Genomic DNA, 26,683 nt, shown 5'->3' with positions numbered 1-26,683 from the left:
CATTGAATAAGGTGGAACTCTAGCTTTGCAGTATCTTGGATTTGTGTCTTTAATGCTTATCTTCACTGTTCTATCATTTAGTAATCCAGAATTGCCAAAAACACTTTTATTTTCAGATATTACTTTATCTATTGAAGTAAGACTAGATTCTTTTGCATTGTTCAATGAACATGTACTCTCCCAATTTAACTTAAGATTACTTAACCAGTTCCTACCTAGTAATGGTGGTCCATTTCCTTCAACCACAAGAAGAGGAAGTTTAACACTTTGACCATTATAACTTACATGAACCATACACTCTCCTATTACCGGAACATTGTCACCAGTGTATGTTGTTAGACACTTGTGACATGGCTGTAGAGGCACTGATCCTCCTGTGACAGCGTCAAAGTCCTTCTTTGTGATGACTGTTAGAGATGCTCCAGTGTCAAGTTGGAAGCTGATGCTCTTACCGTTGATATTAACTGGTACATTGATGGGAGCATGACTTATTGATTTCACAGAGAACAGGTTGAAATCCGGCTGCGAATCAGTTTGAGCATTTTCACTGGTAGAGTGGTTCATTGGTTGGGTTAGGTAGTCTTGGTGAGAGTTAACATAGTGCTGCCTTTGGTTGCGGTACTGTCTTGACTGGCTAGATTTAGCAACAGACGAAGACTTTGCAAAGCAGGCCTTGGCAATGTGACCTTGCTTACTGCACTTATAACAAGTTGCAGACTTGAACTTGCACCGATGAGATGCATGGGGACCTTTGCATCGATGACATTTTTGATAATTATTACTAGATTTAGATCTAGGCTTTAAACGTGCAGGCTGTTTAGCATAAGTTGGAATGCTCTGATGGGGTTGGTGTTTGTTGACTAACCTGCTGTTTACTGCATGGATCTCTGAAGGCGTTAGAGATTTCGCCGCATCGGATGACTGCTGGAATAAAGTTGCAAGTTGTATTGCTTTTTCTAATGTTAGATCTGACTCGAGCAGCAACTTTCTTTGAACATCAGGGCTGTTTACACCTGTCACAAACTTTTCACATAGTCTGTCAGACAGCGTATCGCCGAATTCACAGAATTCACTTAAATGACGTAAAGCAGCAACATATTCTGATATTGACTCGTTTGTTTGACGAGTCCTACCGTCAAATCTAGCTCTACATAGAAACTTTGATGGGGTAGGCGCATGGTGGTCTGTTAGCAATTTGCTCAGCTCGTTAAAGCTCTTGGTAGTTAGACTAGCTGGTGCGCATAAGTCCTTTAGTAGCCTAAATTGTTGAGGCCCTATGACTGTTAACAAAACAGCTCTCTTTTTGGCTTCTATCGTCACGTTGTTAGCTTCAAGGTAAAAGCTTAACCTATCTAGGTAATCTTGAATGATTTCATCATTCGAATCAAATTCTTTTATTTGGCCATACAGCGCCATTATTCTAGAAATACTTAGCTAATATGCTCTAGCAAACCTCTTTTTTGCGTAAGTAGGTGCTCTTTCTAGTAGATTATTTATCCTCGTCGCCAGATATAATAGATTAGGAATACACAACGGAGACAGAAGCCATCAGCATGTAGCCATCTTTTATTCGTAAACGGAAGAGGAACAATGATAGATAAATACAAGGGACATCACTCAATAACAACATTATAAATATAACCAATACAAGAAGAGTGAGTTCCCCTGACCTCACAAATCCCAATATGTTACATCCCCCTCTAACATTTTTATCAATCCACCTAGAAAAATCATGTACGGACCTAACTCTAACTAATTCAATTGTTCTTGTTGTAAATGATAAAATTTGGTGTCACCCCCACCCCAGACGTGAATTTACATTTAATTTATTATGATATTTAACAAACCTTTTTCCTTAGGCAAATTTTGCAACGCTTAGTTGCTGTTACTCCCTTTCCCCCTCCCCACGACGATAGCTTTAAACTGTGATCAGATAATACCAACCATGTTTACTTATAGTCGGTTATAAATACAATTGGTTGTAGCAAATTTACGTCATCGTGTCACCCCCTCCCACCACCCTTGTGTGCACTTGTGAGCTTCGATCTTAAAAGTCTACTTAACTCTAATTACTCATTTATTTAACTCTAATTACTCATTTATTTAACTCTAATTACTCATTTATTTAACTCTAATTACTCATTTATTTAACTCTAATTACTCATTTATTTAACTCTAATTACTCATTTATTTAACTCTAATTACTCATTTATTTAACTCTAATTACTCATTTATTTAACTGGAATAATCTTTTTTTTTCTGTATATATTTTGTTATTTTTTGCCTTAGTTACCCCCCCCCCTAAAAGGTGTCACCTTGCGCTGACCGCACTCGTCGCCTCCCCCCCCCCCCCCTCCCCTCTACGCCTCTGGATGTGGCAACTGTGAAGGCGAATGATATGATAAAATCAAAGCAACCTTTGCAACTCCGTGTAATACAATTCCTCTCTGTGTCGCAACTGTGAAGGCGAATATGATAAAATCAAAGCAACCTTTGCAACTCCGTGCAATACAATTCCTCTCTGTGTCGCAACTGTGAAGGCGAATATGATAAAATCAAAGCAACCTTTGCGACTCCGTGTAATACAATTCCTCTCTGTGTCGCAACTGTGAAGGCGAATATGATAAAATCAAAGCAACCTTTGCAACTCCGTGCAATACAATTCCTCTCTGTGTCGCAACTGTGAAGGCGAATATGATAAAATCAAAGCAACCTTTGCAACTCCGTGTAATACAATTCCTCTCTGTGTCGCAACTGTGAAGGCGAATATGATAAAATCAAAGCAACCTTTGCAACTCCGTGTAATACAATTCCTCTCTGTGTCGCAACTGTGAAGGCGAATATGATAAAATCAAAGCAACCTTTGCAACTCCGTGTAATACAATTCCTCTCTGTGTCGCAACTGTGAAGGCGAATATGATAAAATCAAAGCAACCTTTGCAACTCCGTGTAATACAATTCCTCTCTGTGTCGCAACTGTGAAGGCGAATATGATAAAATCAAAGCAACCTTTGCAACTCCGTGCAATACAATTCCTCTCTGTGTCGCAACTGTGAAGGCGAATATGATAAAATCAAAGCAACCTTTGCAACTCCGTGTAATACAATTCCTCTCTGTGTCGCAACTGTGAAGGCGAATATGATAAAATCAAAGCAACCTTTGCAACTCCGTGTAATACAATTCCCCTCCCCTGTTTCCCAGCGCCGAGCGGAGCTCTGTAAAATTCCAGAAAATCCTGGCCGCTCTGTCAGACGCTGCCAGCTAATCCAAAGCTTAGCTCCCTAACCCTAGCCCTAATCCAAAGCTTAGCTCCCTAACCCTAGCCCTAATCCAAAGCTTAGCTCCGTGATCAGTCGGCTCAGTCCTCTAAGCCACGTCTGTAGCGCGTATTAGATAACGGTTAGCGCTAGGGTTAAATGGTACAAATCACAAAATAATTCACTCTAAACTATTGGTTACTACAGGGATTAAATGGAACAAACCACAAAAATTAAATCTAAAACGTTTGCTACTGAAAGGGGTTAAATGGTACAAATAGCAAATAATTCAGTCTAACCATTTAGTTCATTGCAAGGGTTGTATAAAATAAACCAGCAAATAATTCAATCTAAACATTTAGTTAATTGCAAGGGTTGTATAAAATAAACCAGCAAATAATTCAATCTAAACATTTAGTTAATTGCAAGGGTTGTATAAAATAAACCAGCAAATAATTCAATCTAAACATTTAGTTAATTGCAAGGGTTGTATAAAATAAACCACTCAAGAATTCAGTCTAAACATTTAGTTAATTGCAAGGGTTGTATAAAATAAACCAGCAAATAATTCAATCTAAACATTTAGTTAATTGCAAGGGTTGTATAAAATAAACCAGCAAATAATTCAATCTAAACATTTAGTTAATTGCAAGGGTTGTATAAAATAAACCAGCAAATAATTCAATCTAAACATTTAGTTAATTGCAAGGGTTGTATAAAATAAACCAGCAAATAATTCAATCTAAACATTTAGTTAATTGCAAGGGTTGTATAAAATAAACCAGCAAATAATTCAATCTAAACATTTAGTTAATTGCAAGGGTTGTATAAAATAAACCAGCAAATAATTCAATCTAAACATTTAGTTAATTGCAAGGGTTGTATAAAATAAACCAGCAAATAATTCAATCTAAACATTTAGTTAATTGCAAGGGTTGTATAAAATAAACCACTCAAGAATTCAGTCTAAACATTTAGTTAATTGCAAGGGTTGTATAAAATAAACCAGCAAATAATTCAATCTAAACATTTAGTTAATTGCAAGGGTTGTATAAAATAAACCAGCAAATAATTCAATCTAAACATTTAGTTAATTGCAAGGGTTGTATAAAATAAACCACTCAAGAATTCAGTCTAAACATTTAGTTAATTGCAAGGGTTGTATAAAATAAACCAGCAAATAATTCAATCTAAACATTTAGTTAATTGCAAGGGTTGTATATCACAAATCAGCAAATAATTAAATCTAAGCATTTAGTTAATTGCAAGGGTTGTATAAAATAAACCACTCAAGAATTCAGTCTAAACATTTAGTTAATTGCAAGGGTTGTATAAAATAAACCACTCAAGAATTCAGTCTAAACATTTAGTTAATTGCAAGGGTTGTATAAAATAAAACACTCAAGAATTCAGTCTAAGCCACTAGTTACTTAAGACATTAAGGATTACCTTCTAGATGCTAATTTTACCTTTTGCAGGTAACAGAGCATCGGCCATGCGGCGCAGAGTGGGAAGTATGGACACCAAGCGGCCATCACGTGACGTCGATTTCCTTTCAGGTGCGCCCTGTTTCAATTTGAACACACACACACACACACACACACACATACATATATATATATATATATATATATATATATATATATATATATATATATATATATATATATATATATATATATATATATATTTGATTCATGTTTACAAGCTTTTATTTAACATGCTTCCTCGTCATGTCTGTCATCATAGATCGAAAAGGGCGAGCGAAATTTCGAGCACTTCTAATCCACCGATTTCTCTGAAATGCAGCACGTGGGTCAAGCCCGATAACAATACAATCTTCAATTAAATTTGATTTAATTGGATGACTAATTAATTTTTTTAATTACAATTTTCTGAAACTAGTAGGGTGTCCCACTACTACTATTCCGCGTATTATCATCTTCATTTGGTGCGCAATTGTTTTTAATCATGAAAATCTATGGTATTAAATAATTTAAAGGACTGGAAAAAGAAAAAAAAGGGAAAAAAATCGTTTTAATAATAAGTATTTTGTGTAATAATGCATTAAAAAGGAGAGAATAAATGATTTTCGTTAAATATATAATAAGGAGACGACCCGCGACGTATCATACGCCGCTATTTAGTTGTTTTATTTTCTACTTTTCAGTAATTCATAATTTGTGAATTCGACAATATCAATGCTGCGACTGAAAATCTTTGCTTTAAAACACTATAATGTAGCTCGTGAAGGACGATTATCCCCCTCTCACACACCCCCACCCCGCGGAAAGCAGCCTCCCATTAGTTACGTCCCCTTAGTTTCAAATCGTTTAAAACTAAATTATCTGCCCTTAATAGCCGTCACTAATTCGACCCGGCTCTACGATTGTAAACAAAGGGCATGAATTACAGCTCACCAGACTGGAAAGCGAGGGAGGGGGCGGGAGGAGGGTTATCTGTGTCGTGGTATGCATGAAGAGAATTATATATAGGGAAGATACACTACTATTTAAATAACTGTACAGAAAATCATGGGTCTCTTCCTGATTTGTTACATAAAAGCTTGTTATTAAAACCTTTTTATACATATTTGTACCACAATCTGCATTATACCACTGAAAAAGTTTGTGCGTACTTTCTAACTAGTGAAAATTCAAATTGTATTCAATTTTCAAATACTTTGTATAGGTCATATAGGCGACAACATCTCCGCCACTTTAGTTCTTTTTAATTTAAATATGATACGCAGCACTCAGCACCGGCCCAATGGAGATTTTCGAAGGATGGTGTCTATATAATGAAGATAATCCAACCGCAGCTACAGTATTCATTTTACAAAACAACCATCGAGTTAAATATGCAAGAAAATTAATGTATCTATAAAAAATTGATTACGGTCGGCGTGACCCCCCCCCCCCACATTGCTGGATCTGGCGGCACTGTAGTTCCGCCCCTGGTCAAATAAAGTTATTCGCGTTGGTGAAAATGCGCCCCCAACATCCCTCACTAGGAAGTGTCGGGGCGCTTTTTACCAGCCATTTTGCCTTTTTATTTTGGTGTCAAGCAAATGATTTAGAAAACAATTTAATAATGCCAAGTAGCAGTCAACATTCTTTATTTCGACTGTATATAATGAGCTTTTTATATTATTATCTGCCGAGTTCGGCGCCCCCCCCCCCCCCCCCCCTTTGGATCAACGCTTGTGCAATTTTGATTTTTAAATAGGGCTAAGTCTTGTTTTCTCTCACTTAGGGCTAAGTCTTGTTTTCTCTCACTTAGGGCTAAGTCTTGTTTTCTCTCACTTAGGGCTAAGTCTTGTTTTCTCTCACTTAGGGCTAAGTCTTGTTTTCTCTCACTTAGGGCTAAGTCTTGTTTTCTCTCACTTAGGGCTAAGTCTTGTTTTCTCTCACTTAGGGCTAAGTCTTGTTTTCTCTCACTTAGGGCTAAGTCTTGTTTTCTCTCACTTAGGGCTAAGTCTTGTTTTCTCTCACTTAGGGCTAAGTCTTGTTTTCTCTCACTTTGATTTAGAAATCTCGTTAGCCAGGGAGAGATTTAGACTTTCAAACTAAATTAAATTGTTGGCACCACAAGATCCTAAACAGAATAAATATTCCAATACAAACACAGACACAAACACAATTATATATAAACTAGCATATATTCCAATACAAACACAGACACAAACACAATTATATATAAACTAGCGTATATTCCAATACAAACATAGACACAAACACAATTATATATAAACTAGCGTGCCCGTCTCGTCTCCACGCGTAGCCGCTGGGTTAAAAATAAAAGTCCCAGGATATCCCGGGGCAAATCGTATCCTGCTGGGGCGCGGTCAGACGCGACTGATTCTCTTTCGTAAACGACTATAATACTAATTCTTATCCATATTCTATCAAAATCTTTAAAGCGAACGTATGCGTCATAGCGCTACCGGAATAGCCCGGGGAGCCTCAGACTCAGATGCTTTATTATGGCGGATGTGGTGCTGCATGATGTTGGATGTGCTGCATGATGTTGGATGTGGTGTGGTATGGTAGTAGATTAGGTGCTGTATGATGGTAGATGTGCTGTATGATGGTAGATGTGCTGTATGATGGTAGATGTACTGTATGATGGTAGATGTACTGTATGATGGTAGATGTGCTGTATGATGGTAGATGTGCTGTATGATGGTAGATGTGCTGTATGATGGTAGATGTGCTGTATGATGGTAGATGTGCTGTATGATGGTAGATGTGCTGTATGATGGTGGATGTGGTGTTGTATGATGGTGGATGTGGTGCTGTATGATGGTGGATGTGGTGTTGTATGATGGTGAGTACTATTGATGTACTTTTAATATACCCCAGGAAGCGACGAGGAAGAGAGAGTGGGTATAGTGGAACTAAGCGTAGATCGACCTACAATGGAGGTGACAGATGTCGATATGAGTAGGCCGCTTGAGCCGAGTAGACCATTTAGTAAGTTGTCGATCCTATCATTATACGCCAGCTCATTAGATGTTTTACTGTTAGATCTTGGGTTAGGGTTAGTCTTACTCTTTGTATTGTTGCAATATATGTATATATATAAGAATATATATTTTTAGAACGTAGGATATATATATATATATATATATATATATATATATATATATATATATATATATATATATATATATATAATATGTATGTATGTATAAATGTATGTATATTTATATAAACATGATCATCATTACCCGTTATAACGCAAAAGATTTCACTAACAAAATATGGCAAATATCTCATGGTAAAATATCTCATGGCAAAATATCTCATGACAAAATGTTTCATGACAAATACCCTTAATATTCTGAAATATTTTTGTAATGAGAACACGTCATTATTTTGATTTAAATGTTTTGTACCGATTATCTGTCTAGTAGATGTCTTATGGGCCAACAATTGTTACTATGGGCACTTGCGTGTAATCGTGGATTTGCTGAACTGTTGTTACTCTGGGCACTTGCGTGTAATCGTGGATTTGCTGAACTGTTGTTACTCTGGGCACTTGCATGTAATCGTGGATTTGCTGACTGAATATCTCTATAAGTTGATCGCCATTTGCCGCCTGGATAACCAGGAAAACCTTGTAACAATCTTTAGTCTCAATTTTTTTTTTTAAATTCGCATTTTTCTGAGTGCAAATTTCAATTTTTTATTATTACACATTTTTCCATTGCGCATCTTTCTGGTTAGCCTCCAGTGAACCACTGGGTTAACCCTAACCCTAACCCTAACCCTAACCACTAAAACCACGCCATAAATAAACTGCGGAGAAAGCAATCATACTGTGAAATGTTGGCACAATGCTTTGAATAGAATGGTCAGTATCAACCAACCCCACTAGGGTTAGATGTTGGCTCACAATGAAATTGGCTATCTAGTTCTATTTGATGATATAAAATTGTAACAAAATTCTTTCACGATCCGATGCAAATTTTTGAAAATGAATGTAATGTAATTCAACATTCATTCAATTAGTATTGTATTTTAAGCGTTCAGTGTAAAGTTCAAATGTCATTAAAAAATAAATGTTCTCTACTTTTATTGGTCTATGTGCATACTTTCAATTAAGTTCAAATAATGGACACCAGCTAGTTTACGAGAATCCATTAATCATATTTTTGACATGGATAAAAATATTTTTTTTATTTTGACTTCATAGCGGCAGTAAAAAAAAAATAATGTTTTTTCCTACTAGACTACCCGCTGTCTAGTTAGATAACTGTGGGTTTCGGGGGTCATCCAGAAATGACATCACGTCTGTCACTTATCACAAAATAACCAGACCCCACATTCAAAAAGACGTTTTGTATCTTTTAAAAACACCGCATGGGTTTGACTCCACTATCCCTTCATATACTGACTTCACAGGTGAACTACTCAACTCTACTTCACCTGCCCAATATCCCGCCAAGTCTCAGACAACGTGCTTTTATCGTTTAAAAAGACGATTCCGGCCGAGCATGTCTCTGACCACACTATCCCTTCATATGCTGAGCACAAAGAAACAGGTGAAATCTACTTCACCTGCCCTGTATCCCGCCAAGTCCCAATAGGCAACTTTATCATTCACATCTAAAAAAGAAATTTAAAAAATGTAAACATTGACATGATGTGTCTAGAACCCGTGCCTCTCGCATGGAAGCCTATTACACTAACAACTTAGCTATCTAGACTCGTGACGTCATTGACGTTTTTTGTGCTATATATAAACTTGATTTACGCGAATAGGCTCTAGATCATTCAAATTAAATTTTATCTTAAATTAGCCAATCCCATAGCTAAACAAACAAAGATTTATATAAAATAATGAAGGTCTGAAATAGTTTAGTATAGAAACTTTATTATCTAGATCTAGATAGAGTTATCTAGATTCTACGACTGGTTTGGTTAAGTCGAGATTTTGCCGTAACTCTAGATGGAAGCCGCCATTATTGTAGTAAAAAGTAAACAAATCATGTGACTTCACTATTCACACTAAGTAAAATCATTTTTCTGAACTTTGTAATTAATGTGGTTAATCTACCAATGAATAAATCAATAAATTAATTAACATATTTAAATTAATTTGTGGTTAGCTGTCTGTCTAAAAAAATTGTTATCTACCTACATACTATTTTACAGCTCTACACATAGTCTGTCATAGTGCAGATTCTCTCCTGTAACCAAACGGACAAACAAACAAACAAATTTCCAAACATGTAAACAAATTTGAGTTTTAGTAGTATATAGATGTTATAAAGGCTGCAAATTCAGAGAACTTGAACATATTTTTATGAGTTTAAGGCTACATCTATAATATAACGCTGGTGGTAGTGTGTCAGTCATTCCGTCATACTGTCAATCCTATAGATTTTGGAACCATAAAAGTAAACACATCACATGTGGTGCTCTGTACGTGCATCGCATGGTCTTATTATAAGTAACGAGCTGACCCGCGACGTAGTATACGCCGCCATCTAGTTGTGTATTTTCTGCTTATCAGAAATTCATAATTTGTGAATTCAACACTACCCCCTCCCGCCCTCCATTCCCCCCCCCCCCTCCCGCCCAGTGAAATCAGCCGTTTACAGACAAAGAAAATATCAATCAGAAATTGTTACCTCCCCTTCGTTTGAAATCGTTTAATTCTAAATTATCTGCCCCTTATAGCCGTCACTAACCGGGCTCTACGATTGTAAACATTTGGGGTGGTGGCTAAGCTGCGTGGTGTTTTCTATGGTCCCAATGAAGAGACTTATATATATATATATATATATATATATATATATATATATATGTATATATATATATATATATATATATATATATATATATATATATATATATATATATAGTAGGGTTTGTTTATTTAGTGATTTAATTTTTTTTAATAGTTGCCACTGTTTTTACTTTTTCACATAACGTAAAGAAAATATTAAATACACGCACATTGCTAAGACATATTAAACGGATCAATGTCAAATAGCATTTTCGTTTAGATTTCTAGAAAAGTGGATACATGTTAATAAAAATAGGGTCTAAAAAAACTAAATAATTAAACTGTTTTGTACCTTTCCAAGGGAGGTAATTTAAAAATAAATTCAACTCATGCTAATAAAAAAAATGTGAATGCAAATTCTCCAAGCGGGAATTGTTGTTGGAATATTATAATTAGCTTGGATTGATAAAAGGTAATCTTTTATTTAATTTACTAAATGAAGGTACTGTTTACTAATTAGGTGCGCAATGGTTTTATTCATGAAACTCTGTTTTAATTTTTTTAAATTTAAAGTACTGAAAATAAAATGCATGAATTGATAAATTGCAATATGGTAGGCAAAACACGGATATTTTAAATACTCCCTTTTATTTATTTTATACACTGAACGTACTGTTTACTAATTATTATTCCATCTTTTGGTTTGCGGACAAGCTGGGGGTTTTATAGTCGTTCACTTAATCAGGCGCTTCAGCCGGTGCTCGGACAGGGTGCGATTTGGCTAGACTGTGAGCGCTATGCGTTTATTTTTGCATTTAAGTCGTGTTTATGTTATGAATGTTGTCTTTTGTGATTGTGTGTTGCTTTTGTGTTTTCGTTTGTGTTTGCGTTGTGTTTGTTTGCATTGCGTTTGTGTTTTCTTTTGTGTTTGTGTTTCTATTTGTGTTTGTGTTGTGTTTGTGTTTTATTTTGTGTTTGTGTTTTTTTGTGTTTGTGATTTCCTCGTGTTTGTGTTTACTTTTGTGTTTGTGTTTTCTTTTGTGTTTGTGTTGTGTTTGTGTTGTGTTTGTGTTGTGTTCTTTTTGTGTTGAGTTTGTATTGTGTTTGTGTTGTGTTGTGTTTGTGTTATGTTTGTGTTGTGTTTGTGTTGTGTTTGTGTTGTGTTTGTGTTGTGTTTAGTTTTGTTCTGTTCCCAAGCTGGTACATTTAAAAAAGATTTACTGTTGCGGAGCACGGGTACGTAGCTAGTTTCTATTTAATTTAATCAAGCTTAAGTTATAACCGGATGTTTCACTTTCGTAAGACAAACATTGATTGGCTATTCAAGAACTCCGTAATCAATAGTTATTTGTTTACAAAACTTTGCAGATAAAGTTTTTAAGTAACAAAATGCTATTTAATACCACATGACCTAGTACTGTCATTTTTGTTTACATTCTGTATGATAAAATGTATGCTGGCCTATCGATGTCATCGCTTATGTCGCCAATACCACGTGAAAACCAATTGCTGTTGCCTTAAATTAAATTGTGTTTAATTTCTGAAAATACTAAAACGTCAAAAACATCAACTCTCTTTTTATGCCCGAAAAAAAAACAGTCAGAATTTATAACCATATTAATTTTAATTACACCGCGCATGATGTTTGAAAACTTTTAATGGGCCTCACGAATAACTTCCAGGCTATTATCGGTTGGGTCTGTTCAGTTGAAAATGTCTATTCTTTTATATCAGGGGTCTCCAAACTACGGCCCGCGGGCCGGATGCGGCCCGGGAGGTCTTCTCATCCGGCCCGATGAGATTTTTATGTCCATGGAAAAAAAAATGTTTCTTTGGGGTGGCTGAGGAACTTTTACCAGAAAATTAAAAACAATTTGAAAATGTAGCTTTGTTTGCAAGTACATTTGCCCGCGGTGTTGCAGACACTGGTGAAGATGGTGAATTTAATAAGGTCACAATGGCTCAGATAATATTACATAAATATTAATTAACCACATAAATATTAATTTAAATTTTCTGAACGTAAAACTACAAGAGAGGGAAATCTATTTTCTTATTTATAGGCCCACCTGAAGGCCTTCAGATTTAAACTTGTCTTGTTTTTCGAACATGTACATGCCAACAATTTGACGCACTTTCAGCAGTCAAGGTCTTCATGGCTGAAACAACAGCTGAGTTCCGCAAGTCAATTCTATGCAAGAACATCTAAGACCCCCAGCTGCAGTTTCAGCAGCGGTTTTCTGACTTGGATCAAAGGCAGAAGAAGTGAAACTGTTTTAAAATCCATTTCCTCGAGTGTGTTGTTAGCCCCTGACAGCGTTTCTTTCAGACTTATTTCTCCAGGGGTGGGAGGATTTGAAATTTGTATATATTCCTATATAAATTATATTTCGTCGGGGGGGGGGGGGGCGAGGGGCCGGCAGACGTTCTTCAGGGAGGGGGAAAGAGGGGCTCTGCCACCCCAAACAGACGCATGGAAGAAACTATGGCCCCCGAACTGATATTTGATGGTTAATGCGGCCCTCGGGCTGAAAAGTTTGGAGACTCCTCTTCTATATCTACCCAGTATATAAATAAATAAGCCTCATTTGAGAAAAAAAAATCTTCCAAACTTCTTATGGCATTTATGTGTTAGTTATTCTGTAAATGAGATATTTTGTCAAGTATCCATCTATCTATCCATCCATCCATCCATCTATCCCTCCATCCATCCACCCACCCACCTCACTCACTAACCCACCTACCCATCCACCCACCTACCCATCCACCCACCTACCCATCCACCCACCTACCCATCCACCCACCTACCCATCCACCCACCTACCCATCCACCCACCTACCCATCCACCCACCTACCCATCCACCCACCTACCCATCTATGTCTTTGCCTCTGTATCTATCTATTGATATATATCCCACAGCTCGTGACACGGATGCCACAGGCGGGGATACTAAAACAGTGAGAGGCAGACCGCAAAATGAAGGGCCCGCACTGCTCGATGATCGGCCCACAGGCCCACCGTACCAAGACATTGACAACAGGCTGGTCACCTTACATGAGTTAGTCCCGTCAACATTTCTCATCAATATAACTCATCCATGTATAAATAGTTTTGAATGAATGAAAACTTTACCCTAACCCTAACTCTTATCATCCATGTATAAATAGTTTTGAATGAATGAAAACTTTACCCTAACCCTAACTCTTATCATCCATGTATAAATAGTTTTGAATGAATGAAAACTTTACCCTAACCCTAACTCTTATCATCCATGTATAAATAGTTTTGAATGAATGAAAACTTTACCCTAACCCTAACTCTTATCATCCATGTATAAATAGTTTTGAATGAATGAAAACTTTACCCTAACCCGACAGGTTTATTTCACGTGAGTGTCTCTGCTGGGCTTGGGTTGGGTGCTTTTTAACTTTCTCGTATACGAAGTACAGAGGAAGTATTGTAATCCTGCAAAAAAAAATTCCAAATCAACGTACCACTCGACGTTTTACATCTCCCTGACTCTGAAAAACAGTTATGCAATTTTATCCGTATGTCTGTGTGTGTATCTGTGAACACGATAACTTGAGTACCGTTACAGCTAGGTTGATGAAATTTCATATATAAGAATTATATCAAAATTTGTAGTTCTATATCAACTTTCCAGCGACTTCTCGTAACCGGAAGTGGAACTTATTCAACTTTTGGTTTTTCAAAAGCCTATAATTTGAGTATTGTTTCAGATAGATAACGAAATTTCATTTATAAGTAAAAGATTTAATTCTCTGCCTTCTATCTGAGAAATAACTGTGCAACGGAAGTATTGCTTTACGCTATTTTCGATTTATCTAAAAACGCATATCTATTATATAGATCTAAGGTTGGTAGTAGTTTGTCAGTCATTCCGTCCTTCCGTCATCGCTTTGGATTTTGGAACCACAAAAGCGAACAACAAACCATGCAGTGTTTTTAAAATGCATGACATTGTCTTATTATAAGTACTATAGTAGTGTTTGTTTATATAACGACTTAAATTTATTTTATAGTTGCCACAGCTTTTGCTCTTTTGCATAAAGAGAAGCAAATATTAAATACACGCACATTTTAAAACATATTAAAAGGATCAATGTCAAATAATGTTATCGCTTAGATTCCTAAAAAAAAATAAACCGGGAGTGATCTCCCCTAAACGTTCTCGAATATTCTTATATAAAATAACAGGGGATGGGAACTCGGGCTATAGACATGATTTTTAATCCATTTTAAATACTTAAAGTTTTAAAAATAGAATAAAATCTCGTAGACAAATTAATTGCACACCAAGTGAACGCCAAATAAAAAAGCGCATAATAGTGCGCAATATTATTAGTACTTTTAAAATTTACATTAGTTTTTTTGAGAAATCGGAAGTAGCGTAAATTACTACTTCCGGTCAACGGAAATGACTCAAAATTTAACAGAAGGTAGAAAATTAGATCTTTTACTTACATGTGAAATTTCATTTATCTATCTGAAATAGTACTCAAGTTATAGGCTTTTGAAAATTTCAAAGTAGAAAAAGTACCACTTCCGGTTATCGGAAATCGCTCAAAAGTTGATACGGATCTACGATTTTGATAAAATACTTATATATGAAATTTCATCAACCTAGCAGTAACGGTACTCAAGTTATCGTGTTTACACACGGACAGACAGACACACAGACACACAGACAGACACACAGACATACGGACAAGATTGCAAAATTATGTTTTTCCGTATCAGTGCGGTGTAAAACGTCGAGATTTGTAAAAATCTCGATTTTTTTTTTTTGCACGATTACAAGACTTTCTCTATACTTCGTATATACGAGAAAGTAAAAATGTAATTACTTAAAAAGATAAATAATTATGCCAGGGGAGGTAAATTTTTAAAAATTCAAATCACGCTAATAAAAAAAAAATATGTAGGCGAATTCCGCGGACGTCCATGTAGGCATTAGTTTTGGAGGAATAATATGATTAGCATGGATAGATAAACTGCAATATGGTAGGTAAAACACCGGCTTTTATTTATTTTATAAAATGAACGAACTGTTTACTAATTATTATTTGTAATCAATAACAGTTTAGAAGCCGCTCCTAAATGCCCTCTATATTTACTTCTATCTTTAGATTTGCGGATAAGAGGGGGGGGGGTATTATAGCTGTTTACTAAATTGAATCAGGCGCGTCCGCCGGCGCCCCCGGCTGTGGTTAAAAAGGGTTACTAAAGAAGTTCACTAAATCGAAACAAGGGCGTCCTCCGGCGCCCCGACAGGGTGCTATTTTGGCGCTCCGGGCCTTCCCGTGAGCGCTATGGCGCCTACGTTCGTTTTAATGAGTGCAATAGAGTATGGATAAGTTGGGGTAATATAGTCGTTTCCTAAATTGAATCAGATGGTTCCCCTGCGCTCCGGCAGGGTGCGATTTGGCGCCCCGGGCTAGACTGTGAGTACAATGCGTTTATTATTTTTCCATTTACGTTTATGTTATGCGTTATTGTTTGCTTTTAGTTTTGTGTTTGTGTGTTGCGTTAGCGTTTGTGTTTTCGTTTGTTTGTTTTTCCGTTTGCGTTTGAATTAGTGTTTAAATTGTGTTTGTGAGTGCGTTTGCATTTTCTTTTGTGTTTCTGTTTTCCTTCACAGTGCGTTTGTGTTTACGTTTGTGTTTTCTTTTGTATGTGTGTTTGTGTTCCGTTAGCGCGTTTGTTTGTTTGTTCGTTTGTGTTTTTTTGTGTTTGTGTTTGCATTTGCTTTTGTGTGGTCATTGTCTTTGTGTTTGCGCTGTGTTTACGTTTGCGTTTTCTTTTGTGTTTTTTTTCCTTGTGTTTAGTTTTGTTCTGCTTGCTACATTTAAAAAAGATTCAGCGTTGCGGAGTAAGGGTATGCAGCTAGTTAATATATAAAGTACTAAAATTCCGCACTATCATACACAGATTGTTTGCTGTTCACTTGATGAGCAATTATTTTTTCTACCATAGTCTATTCTATTTTTTAAAGTTTAAGTGATTAAAAATTAAATCGTGTTACCATCCTCTGTAGTGTTATAAGTTTATTCGAGAAACTTTAGGGGAGATAACTCCCGCATTATTTTTATCATACGTAAACAATAAAACAAATTTAAAAAAAAAAACAACTTTCTAGTAATAAGCTTTTAAATGCACTAAAATTAGTTAATAAAAAAAGTTTTGAAGGTTTGAACGAAAACGCTGCACTAGAAGTGGATCATAATTACAAGATGTGCCACATACAGCACAACAAACAAACAAATAAAGTAACCAGACATAGTGAACTAAATAAAAGTTTCTATAAAAAAGAAATATAGAAACGTTTCTAGTAGCAAGCTTTTAAATGCACTGAATATAATAAAATAAAAATAATTTGCTTTCTTAAATAAAAGCACTGGTCGCTAAAATATGCAAGACATCTCAATAGCGACGAAAGCTTTTTTTTTTTAAATAGAAAGCAAGTTCGTTTCCTTCTTTTCAGCGCATATAACACAAACTAGCTATTACTACTAGAAATGTTTGTTGAATGTATCAAATGTAACGAAATTGTTGTATTAAAAACGAGTCTGAATTCTATTACAAGATTTTCTACAACCCACAAGCAAGAATTGCGAACTAAAAAATAAGCTAGTAAGAAGTGAACTTAAAAATACGTTTTTAATTTTGAAGCTGTATTTTCCTAAAGAGAAAGAGCTTCAAACGTGCACAAAAATAAATGAAATTCTGACCGTTTACGTAGTTTTACAATTCCCCATTTTATAATATGCGTAATATAAATTATTCTTCTTTTTTTCCCACGTTTTCTTTAACTTGCTTTCTCTGTGTGTTTGTCTTTCCAATCCAATCTTGCGATCGAAATTTCTGGCACTTCCCAGTTAGCTAGCGCGCTGAAATTTTCAGGGAAGCTTTGTTTTGGATGACAATTGAATATTCTATTGTTTTTATTACTAAATTCTTTCCAATCCAATCTTGCTATCGAAATTTCTGGCACTTCCCAGTTAGCTAGCGCGCTGAAATTTTCAGGGAAGCTTTGTTTTGGATGACAATTGAATATTCTATTGTTTTTATTACTAAATTAATCCATGGAAACATTTTATTGATCATTTTAGACCCCTATATAATTGTACCAAAAAACGTGGGGGAAAAGGGACATTACCCAGTAACTGTAATTTGATGAAAACAAGGTTCGGCACTCCCCCTCTTTTTGCTTACTGAGTAGTTGTCACGCTGTGTTTGTGTACAAACAACCATAACGTAACAACTGGTGGCCAGTATGGGGGAGACGATATGGTCGAGTGGTTGGGCACACGATTGCTATCCCACTCGACACGGGTTCAAATCTATGTGTTCTAGTCAGTAACGTATTCACACAACGTGTTTTTTACGAGTTGTCTTTTTACGAGTTGTCTTCGTTTACCCAAAAAAAGTGAAAAGATAAAATCGATAGCAAGATTTACATGCAAACAAACAGACAAACACTAAAAAAACACGTTTTTGATAGCTTATAGTAGAGTGATCGCTTGCATTATTGTGATGTATAGTATTTTTTTTCTACTTTTTAGTTCAATCAGAAAACGTGGGTTTTTTAAAACTTTTTTAATGATTATTATTTTCAAAAAATTATTTATACTGACTTTCGGTGCCATCCACTTCATTGTTATTTGAGAAGCAGCTGCATACCAGTGCTTCGCCATGGTGAATCTTTTTTAAATTACCAACTTGGGAACAGAACAAACGCAACACAACCACAACACAACCACAACCTAACCCTAACCCATACCAGTGCTTCGCCATGGTGAATCTTTTTTAAAGTACCAACTTGGGAACAGAACAAATACAAACATAAAGAATTTTTAAGTTCATTAATTTTATTTATACACTTATTAAATCTAACTAAATCATTCCTTTAAATAACAAAGAAAAACAAAAGAAATAGTGATTTTTGAGAGATCATATCAATAAAATTTAAAAAAAACCTATAAAATTCTGTGCCGACTAAACAGGAAATAATATAAATAATCTTCACCTTAATCTATTTTAATTATGAGCCTTAACATTATCATCAATGCGGTAAGAATATAAGAAAATTAAGGGAAGATCAAAATAAATATTACTTAAATTTAAATAGCATTATTTAACGTGAGTTGAATTCCTTTTTAAATCACCTCATTTAGCAAAATTATAAAACATTTTAATTAATTAGTTTTTATTCACTTTACTGTTATTCAAATGTATTCATTTTTTCTAGGAATCTAAGCCACACTAACAGCCCGCTTATATATATATATATATATATATATATATATATATATATATATATATATATATATATATATATATATCTAATATATAAAGCTCAGTTCTGTAACGTGAGGCAAAAAGGTTTGTCGTTGACACTTCTATGGATTTAAGTGTTAGATTTTTTTATCGTGCTCATAGTCTAAATTTACGAGTCAAAAAAATTACCATTGAAAGTCTTTAAAAACAATTTTCATTCTATTTACTTAGAAGAATAATTTTCAATTATGAACACGACATAAAATTTTTAAAAAGTGTATCGACGTTTATAAAATTTCTAAAATTGTGTCGGAAATGTATTGACTGCACAGTTACTTCCCTTTAATAAAAAAAATTCTTAAGAAGAAAGAATTTACATTTTATTACTTTGTTTTTGGTGTTAAGAAAAAATAAATAATTACATAATTAGCGGGGATTGATTAAGTGCAATGTCGTTAGGTATTTTTAACACTGCCTTTTATTTATTCTATACACTGAACATACTGTTCAATATATTTTTTTTTTAAATCAATAACATTTAATAAGCCAGGTCCTACAAATCCTATATGTTTATTTCTTTCCATTTACGGATAAGCTTGGAGTATTATCATTTTTGTTCACTAAATTGAAACAGGCGCGTCCGCCGGCGCCCTTGCACGGTTCGATTTGGCACCCTGGGCTATCATGTGAGCGCTATGCTGCATAGTTTTGTTTTTAACAGTGCGATAGACTATGGGTAAGAAAGGTTACTATAGTCTTTAAGTGAATCAAATCCGGGCGTCCTCCGGCACCCCGACAGGGTGCTATTTGGCGCCCCGGGCCTTCCGGTGTACGCTATGGTATCTACGTTCGCGTGAGTTCAAAAGACTATGAATAAGTTATGTACTATAGTCGTTTACTAAGTTCAATCAGGCGGTGACGTCATGGTGCGTCCTCTGGCGCCCAGACAGGGTGCTATTTGGGTTTCCCGGGCCTCCCGTGTTCGGTTTCGCGCCTACGTTCATTAAAGTGAGTGCAAAAGACTATGAATAAGTTGGGGTACTATAGTCGTTTATTAAGTTGAAACAGGCGATTCCGCCCTGGGCTAGACTCTGAGCACTGTGCGTTTATGTTCGCGTTAGTGTTTTCTTTGTGTTTAGGTTGGGTTTGCGTTAGTGGTTGCGTTTTGATTTGGTTCGTTTTTGTTCTTTCTTTTTTCGTTTTCGTTTGTGTTTTATTTTCTTTGCGTTTGTGTTTGTATTTGTGTTTGTGGTTGGTTTTGCGTTTGTATTTGGTTTGTTTTCGTTTGTTTTTTCGTTTGTGTTTTTTTCTTTGGGTTTGTGGTTGGTTTTGCATTTGGCTTTGGTTTGTTTTCGTTTGCTTTTTCGTTTGTTTTTTTCTTTTTGTTCGTATTGGTGTTTGTGGTTGTGGTTGGGTTAGTTGTTAGGTTTTTGTTTTCGTTTGTATTTGTAATTGTGTTAGCGTTATGTTTGCGTTTTGTTGTTTTGGTTTTGGTTTGGGTGTGCAATGCCGGGTTTATGATGATTACTAAACACACAGAAAGGTTTTTCACAGAAGCCAGAGAAGGGCCTGGCCGGGACGGCTAGTATATATATAAAGCTCAATTCTGTAACGCATATGTTTGTCGTTGGCATTTCTACGGATTTAAGTGTTAGATCAATTATCGTGCGCAGTTGTCTAAATTTATGAGTTAAAAAATTACTATTAAAAGTGTTGGGAAATCATTTTCATTTTTCAAATTATAGTAATAATTGTCGGCATGTTCATTAAACACAAGTTTTAAAAAAAATATCATCTTTTACAAAAATTCTAATTATGTCTTTCTTTAGTCCTATAGCGCTTACTTCCCTTTGATAAATAAGGCAAACACAATTACTTCCCTTTATAAAACCATAGCATTAGTTGAAAAGCATTTACTTTTTAATTACTTTGTTTTGGTGTTGGGAAAAAAATAATTACATAATTAGCGGGGATTGATCAAGTGCAAATGTTGTAGGTATTTTACGGATAAGCTTGGAGTATTATAATTGTTCATTAAATTGAAACAGGCGCGTTCGTTTAAGTGAGTGCAAAAACTATGAATAAGTTGGGGTACTATAGTCGTTTATTAAGCTAAAACAGGCGATTCTGCCCCGGGCGTTTATGTTCGCGTTAGTGTTTTCTTTGTGTTTAGGTGGGTTTGCGTTAGTGGTTGCGTTTTGATTTGGTTCGTTTTTGTTCTTTCTTTTTTCGTTTTTGTTTGTGTTTTTTTTTGTTTGGGTTTGTATTTGTGTTTTTGGTTGGTTTTGCGTTTGGATTTGGTTTGTTTTCGTTTGCTTTTTCGTCGTTTTTTTTTTGGTATTGGTGTTTGTGGTTGGGTTTGTTGTTAGGTTTTTGTTTTCGTTTGTTTTTTCTTTGTGTTTGTATTGGTGTTTGTGGTTGTGGTTGGGTTTGTTGTTAGGTTTTTGTTTTCGTTTGTATTTCTAATTGTGTTAGCGTTATGTTTGCGTTTTGTTGTTTTGGTTGGTTGTGGTTTGGGTGGGCAATGCCGGGTTTATGATGATTTCTAAACACACAGGTAATGGTCTTTAACGGAAAGGTTTTTCACAGAAGCCAGAGCAGGGCCTGGCCGGGACGGCTAGTATATATATATATATATATATATATATATATATATATATATATATATATATATATATATATAACGGCCAGTGACAAAACGGCCCCGTCAATATGACCCCGACAAATCGGCCCAGACATTAGAGCCCCGCCAAATCGACCCCGTCAAAAGGGCCAGCGACATATGGACCCCGTCATATAGGCTGCCGACAAATAGGCTCCCGTCATATATGCTCCCGACAAAAGGGCTCCAGTCAATAAGGCTCCCGACATATAGGCTCCCGTCATTTAGTTTCTCCACAAAACGGCTCCCGTCATTACGACTCGCGACATATATGCTCCTGTCATTTTGGCTTACGACAAATAGGCTCTTGTCAATTTGACTCCCGACAAAAGGACCACTGACAATACGGTTTCTGTATAGACTAAGTCTCCCGGCAAAACGTCCTCATGAATATGACACCTACCAGTGGGACCCATTCATCAATATTCTTTAGTTTGCTTATCCAAAACTCTTTAGGAATACAAAGTTTGCATCTCTTGTTCGGCTGGCCTTATTTTTATAATAGTTTATCTATTATAAGAAATAGTATGTTTTAATTTAAGGGTTATCTATCTATGACTTCCAAAAATGGGTCGATTATAGACTGTTTCAACTCCAGTGTGTGGGGAGAGGGGTCCACGCTGTACGGGAGCCGGACGTTTTCCCGAAAGACACTTGCCCGAATGCCGTTTGCCCGAAGGCCGATTACCCGAATGGACACCTGCCCGAATGCGACAAATGCCCGAATGGGCACTTGCCCGAATGCGACTAACGCCCGAATGGACACTTGCCCGAATGCGACAAATGCCCGAATGGACACTTGCCCGAATGCGACAAATGCCCGAATGGACACCTGCCCGAATGCGACAAATGCCCGAATGGGCACTTGCCCGAATGCGACTAACGCCCGAATGGACACTTGCCTGAATGCGACAAATGCCCGAATGGACACTTGCCCGAATGCGACAAATGCCCGAATGGACACTTGCCCGAATGCGACAAATGCCCGAATGGACACTTGCCCGAATGCGACAAATGCCCGAAAGCCACTTCGGGCAAACGGCATTCGGGCAAGTAGACCCACGCTGTACATCACTACCTGCAGTATACTTGTAGTATACTTGTAGTATACTTGTAGTATACTTGTAGTATACTTGTAGTATACTTGTAGTATACTTGTAGTATACTTGTAGTATACTTGTAGTATACTTGTAGTATACTTGTAGTATACTTGTAGTATACTTGTAGTATACTTGTAGTATACTTGTAGTATACTTGTAGTATACTTGCATATATGTCGTTATCCTGTAAACATCATTTACATCATACATTTACACTTCTGTGCACGCCTTTAAGCAACAGATATTTTCTGTTGTAAATTAAACATTATCACAATTTTAGAATTGTTGGTATCTAGCTGTTAAGGGTTAAATTTGTTCCTTCATGAAAAACAATTTCATGAAGGCATTTAAAAGAGATTATAGTGGTAGTGGATGTAGGACAAAATGGCTACTTTTATGCCAATAGTGGTAATCAGAGGCGTAGCGAGGGGGAGGGGGCGGGGGGGGTGCGGACCGCACCGGGTGACACCATTAGGGGGTGACACCAAGGCGAAAAATAGCAAAATATATAGAGAAAAATGATAGTGTTTTAAGAGGTGCAAATTGAAAGTTTGAGGGGGGGGGGGGGGGGTGCAAATCGAAAATTGAAAGTTTGTCCCCAGTAAGTGTCGCTACCCCTCTGGGGGGTGACACTATTAAGTGCCGCACCGGGTGACACCCGACCTCGCTACGCCGCTGATGGTAATACGATTCATTTGTCTCTAGCCAATATGTCGGGAGCTCTTTTGTCGGTAGCCGATATGTCGTGAGCCCTTATGTCGGGAGCCTATTTGTCGCGAGTCATAATGACGGGAGCTCATTTGACAGGAGCCAATAAATCTTTGATTGGCTGTTATTCTTATTCTGCAAGTTTGTGAAAAAAACGAAATAAAATGGCTTTGGCTTTTATTTTAAATACTGTCAAACATTTAAATATTTTGTCTCCCATTTGAATATTTCATCGGGCATAATAATTTGATTCCTTTTAATCTGAAAAAGTATAATGAAATAGTAAAAAACAAAAATACCCAATCGTTATCTCCCGGCTGACCAATTAACCGTTCATTATGGTTTTAATGCAACTGAGTACTGAATAAATTAGCCTTACTTTTTCACTAACCCTAACCCTTGGATAGAAGTCTAAGCCTCAAATAACCCTATCCTAATAACCCTAACACAATTGCAGGAGAATGCAGATCTTCGAGACAGAACTGTGCACCACAGTGGACGCTATATTAAACATCCTGGGACACAAGCCACGGATGACCAAGGACGCCCTAGACCAAATCGCCCCTGTATCCCCCGCTCCCAGGGGTCAGAGGTCATGTCGGAAAAGAAGTTTTAAACTTGCAAAGTCATCCAACGAATTGTAGAGTTAAAGAACTGTGTGTGGCTTGACAGTAGCACGATTGGATATTTTACAGTGTGATAGCAATAAAAAGATATTTTGCTGTGTAATAGCAATAAAGAGTCAAAGTTAGAATGAGTAGATAGAATTACAACCTAGGTATTGTAAGTTTGCCAATGTATATAAAGATTTAGAATTTGATATTGTAATAGAAATATGTGTAAGATACTAGATGCTATTTATTGTAGATCTATAAGAGTCAAATTTTTTAACATGTTTACATTGTTAATATAGGATTGTTCTGTGTTTTTCGCGTAAAAATAAAAACTGTTGATATTAAAGCTCTAGCCTTGGGTGTGTTTATTTATATACATTAATGTATATATATATATATATATATAGGTCTATATACATATCTAAATATATATACACTGTTGATATAAAACTGTTGATATTAAAGCTCTAGCCTTGGGTGTGTTTATTTATATACATTAATGTGTATATATATATATATATATATATATATATATATATATATATATATATATATATATATATATATATATATAGGTCTATATACATATCTAAATATATATATACATATATATATATATATATATATATATATATATATATATATATATATATATATATATATATCTGTGTATGCTAGAATGACTTGGTCGTGACGGCCAAATCTTGTGTTGAGAACATTTATTGCCTAAAGTTGGCTAGAGACATATGAAAGACAAAAATCTAATGGCACCAACAACTTATGGTTTAGACTGCCACTCCAAGACTGGCATGATCAGCAATTCTAGAGCCTGCACACACAAAATAAACTCTTCTATGTCATGCTCCTGCCTTCCCTGCCGAGCCCCCGTCTTTCCTGCCATCACACTATTCACTGTGCCAGTTTTTAGTCAACAACAAACTTTATCCTTCAACATTTTATTTAGACTTTCTATAAAGTATGACATCATTTGCAAGAAATGAATACAAACACAAGATCTGACTATGAACATAAGTTAATTTAATCTCACAAGATCAGACTATGAACATACATTAAACTTTCATCTCACAAGATCAGACTATGAACATACATTAAACTTTCATCTCACAAGATCAGACTATGAACATACATTAAACTTTCATCTCACAAGATCAGACTATGAACATACATTAAACTTTCATCTCACAAGATCTGACTATGAACTTAAGTTAATTTAATCTCACAAGATCAGACTATGAACATACATTAAACTTTCATCTCACAAGATCAGACTATGAACATACATTAAACTTTCATCTCACAAGATCTGACTATGAACATACATTAAACTTTCATCTCACAAGATCTGACTATGAACATAAACATTCATCTCACAAAGATCAGACTATGAACATACATTAAACTTTCATCTCACAAGATCTGACTATGAACATACGTTAAACTTTCATCTCACAAGATCAGACTATGAACATAAACTTTCATCTCACAAGATCAGATTATGAAAATACATTAAACTTTCATCTCACAAGATCTGACTATGAACATAAACATTCATCTCACAAGATCAGACTATGAACATACATTAAATTTTCATCTCACAAGATCTGACTATGAACATAAACATTAATCTCACAAGATCAGACTATGAACATACATTAGACTTTCATCTCACAAGATCTGACTATGAACATAAACTTTCATCTCACAAGATCTGACTATGAACATAAACTTTCATCTCACAAGATCTGACTATGAACATAAACATTCATCTCACAAGATCAGACTATGAACATACATTAAACTTTCATCCCACAAGATCAGACTATGAACATAAACATTCACCTCACAAGATCAGACTATGAACATACGTTAGACTTTCATCTCACAAGATCAGACTATGAACATACGTTAGACTTTCATCTCACAAGATCTGACTATGAACATAAACTTTCATCTCACAAGATCTGACTATGAACATACATTAAACTTTCATCTCACATGATCTGACTATGAACATAAACATTCATCTCACAAGATCAGACTATGAACATACGTTAGACTTTCATCTCACAAGATCAGACTATGAACATACGTTAGACTTTCACTCTACAAGATCTGACTATGAACATACGTTAGACTTTCACTCTACAAGATGTCACTAGCCAAATGACAACTAGAGCTGAGCTCTAAAGTTGAGTACATAGGGCAACAAGCGAGGTGTGATGAGGCAGTCTAAAACTTGAGGTTGCCTATGCTGGGCAGGTCTGGTAGTTTAATGTCTTTAATTTTTTGTGGAATGTTCATTTCCTTGACTGCGGAGACCGCCCTGGCAGGTGCTGCTGATATCCCAGCCTGAAATAGAAGATTCCAGACTTTTACACTAGCCACATATCCTCAACATGGCTTATTACCTATGACGTTCTAATAGATTTTTATACAACCTCTGAATATGTACAATTTAAGCCCACAACTCAAACACTAACCCCAACACTAACCCCAACACTAACCCCAACACTAACCCCAACACTAACCCCAACACTAACCCCAACACTAACACTAACCCCAACACTAACACTAACCCCAACACTAACCCCAACACTAACCCCAACACTAACCCCAACACTAACCCCACACTAACCCCAACACTAACCCCAACACTAACCCCAACACTAACCCCAACACTAACCCCAACACTAACCCCAACACTAACCCCAACACTAACCCCAACACTAACACTAACCCCAACACTAACACTAACCCCAACACTAACCCCAACACTAAC

The 26,683-nt window shown here is 36.0% G+C and overlaps 2 protein-coding genes across 5 annotated transcripts in view; one reads left to right on the top strand and one right to left on the bottom strand.

The window, feature by feature from the left end:
- Positions 1-24,213, top strand: part of LOC131936715 (potassium voltage-gated channel subfamily H member 7) — a 115,630-nt gene extending 91,417 nt beyond the window's left edge. For 2 of the 3 annotated variants that reach the window (XM_059293770.1, XM_059293772.1), the window contains 4 exons: positions 4,736-4,816; positions 7,622-7,732; positions 13,418-13,556; positions 23,727-24,213. In XM_059293770.1, coding sequence (XP_059149753.1) covers positions 4,736-4,816; positions 7,622-7,732; positions 13,418-13,556; positions 23,727-23,913 — 518 coding nt within the window. In that variant the 3' untranslated portion in view covers positions 23,914-24,213. The remainder of the gene's footprint in view (positions 1-4,735; positions 4,817-7,621; positions 7,733-13,417; positions 13,557-23,726) is intronic. The other variant, XM_059293771.1, reaches the window with a different exon arrangement.
- A 687-nt stretch (positions 24,214-24,900) lies between these two features.
- LOC131936710 (AP-3 complex subunit sigma-1) overlaps positions 24,901-26,683 on the bottom strand; it is a 42,542-nt gene continuing 40,759 nt past the window's right edge. For both annotated transcript variants that reach the window (XM_059293753.1, XM_059293755.1), the window contains one exon: positions 24,901-26,253. Coding sequence is in view for 1 of the 2 variants with exons in the window: in XM_059293755.1 (XP_059149738.1) it covers positions 26,134-26,253 (120 nt within the window). In the remaining variant the exon portion in view is untranslated. The remainder of the gene's footprint in view (positions 26,254-26,683) is intronic.

Source organism: Physella acuta, unplaced genomic scaffold (assembly GCF_028476545.2).
Source record: "Physella acuta isolate Inbredline_101_S28 unplaced genomic scaffold, ASM2847654v3 ptg000186l, whole genome shotgun sequence".
In the NCBI taxonomy this organism is placed as follows: domain Eukaryota; kingdom Metazoa; phylum Mollusca; class Gastropoda; family Physidae; genus Physella; species Physella acuta.
This window is presented reverse-complemented; position numbering and strand designations above follow the sequence as displayed.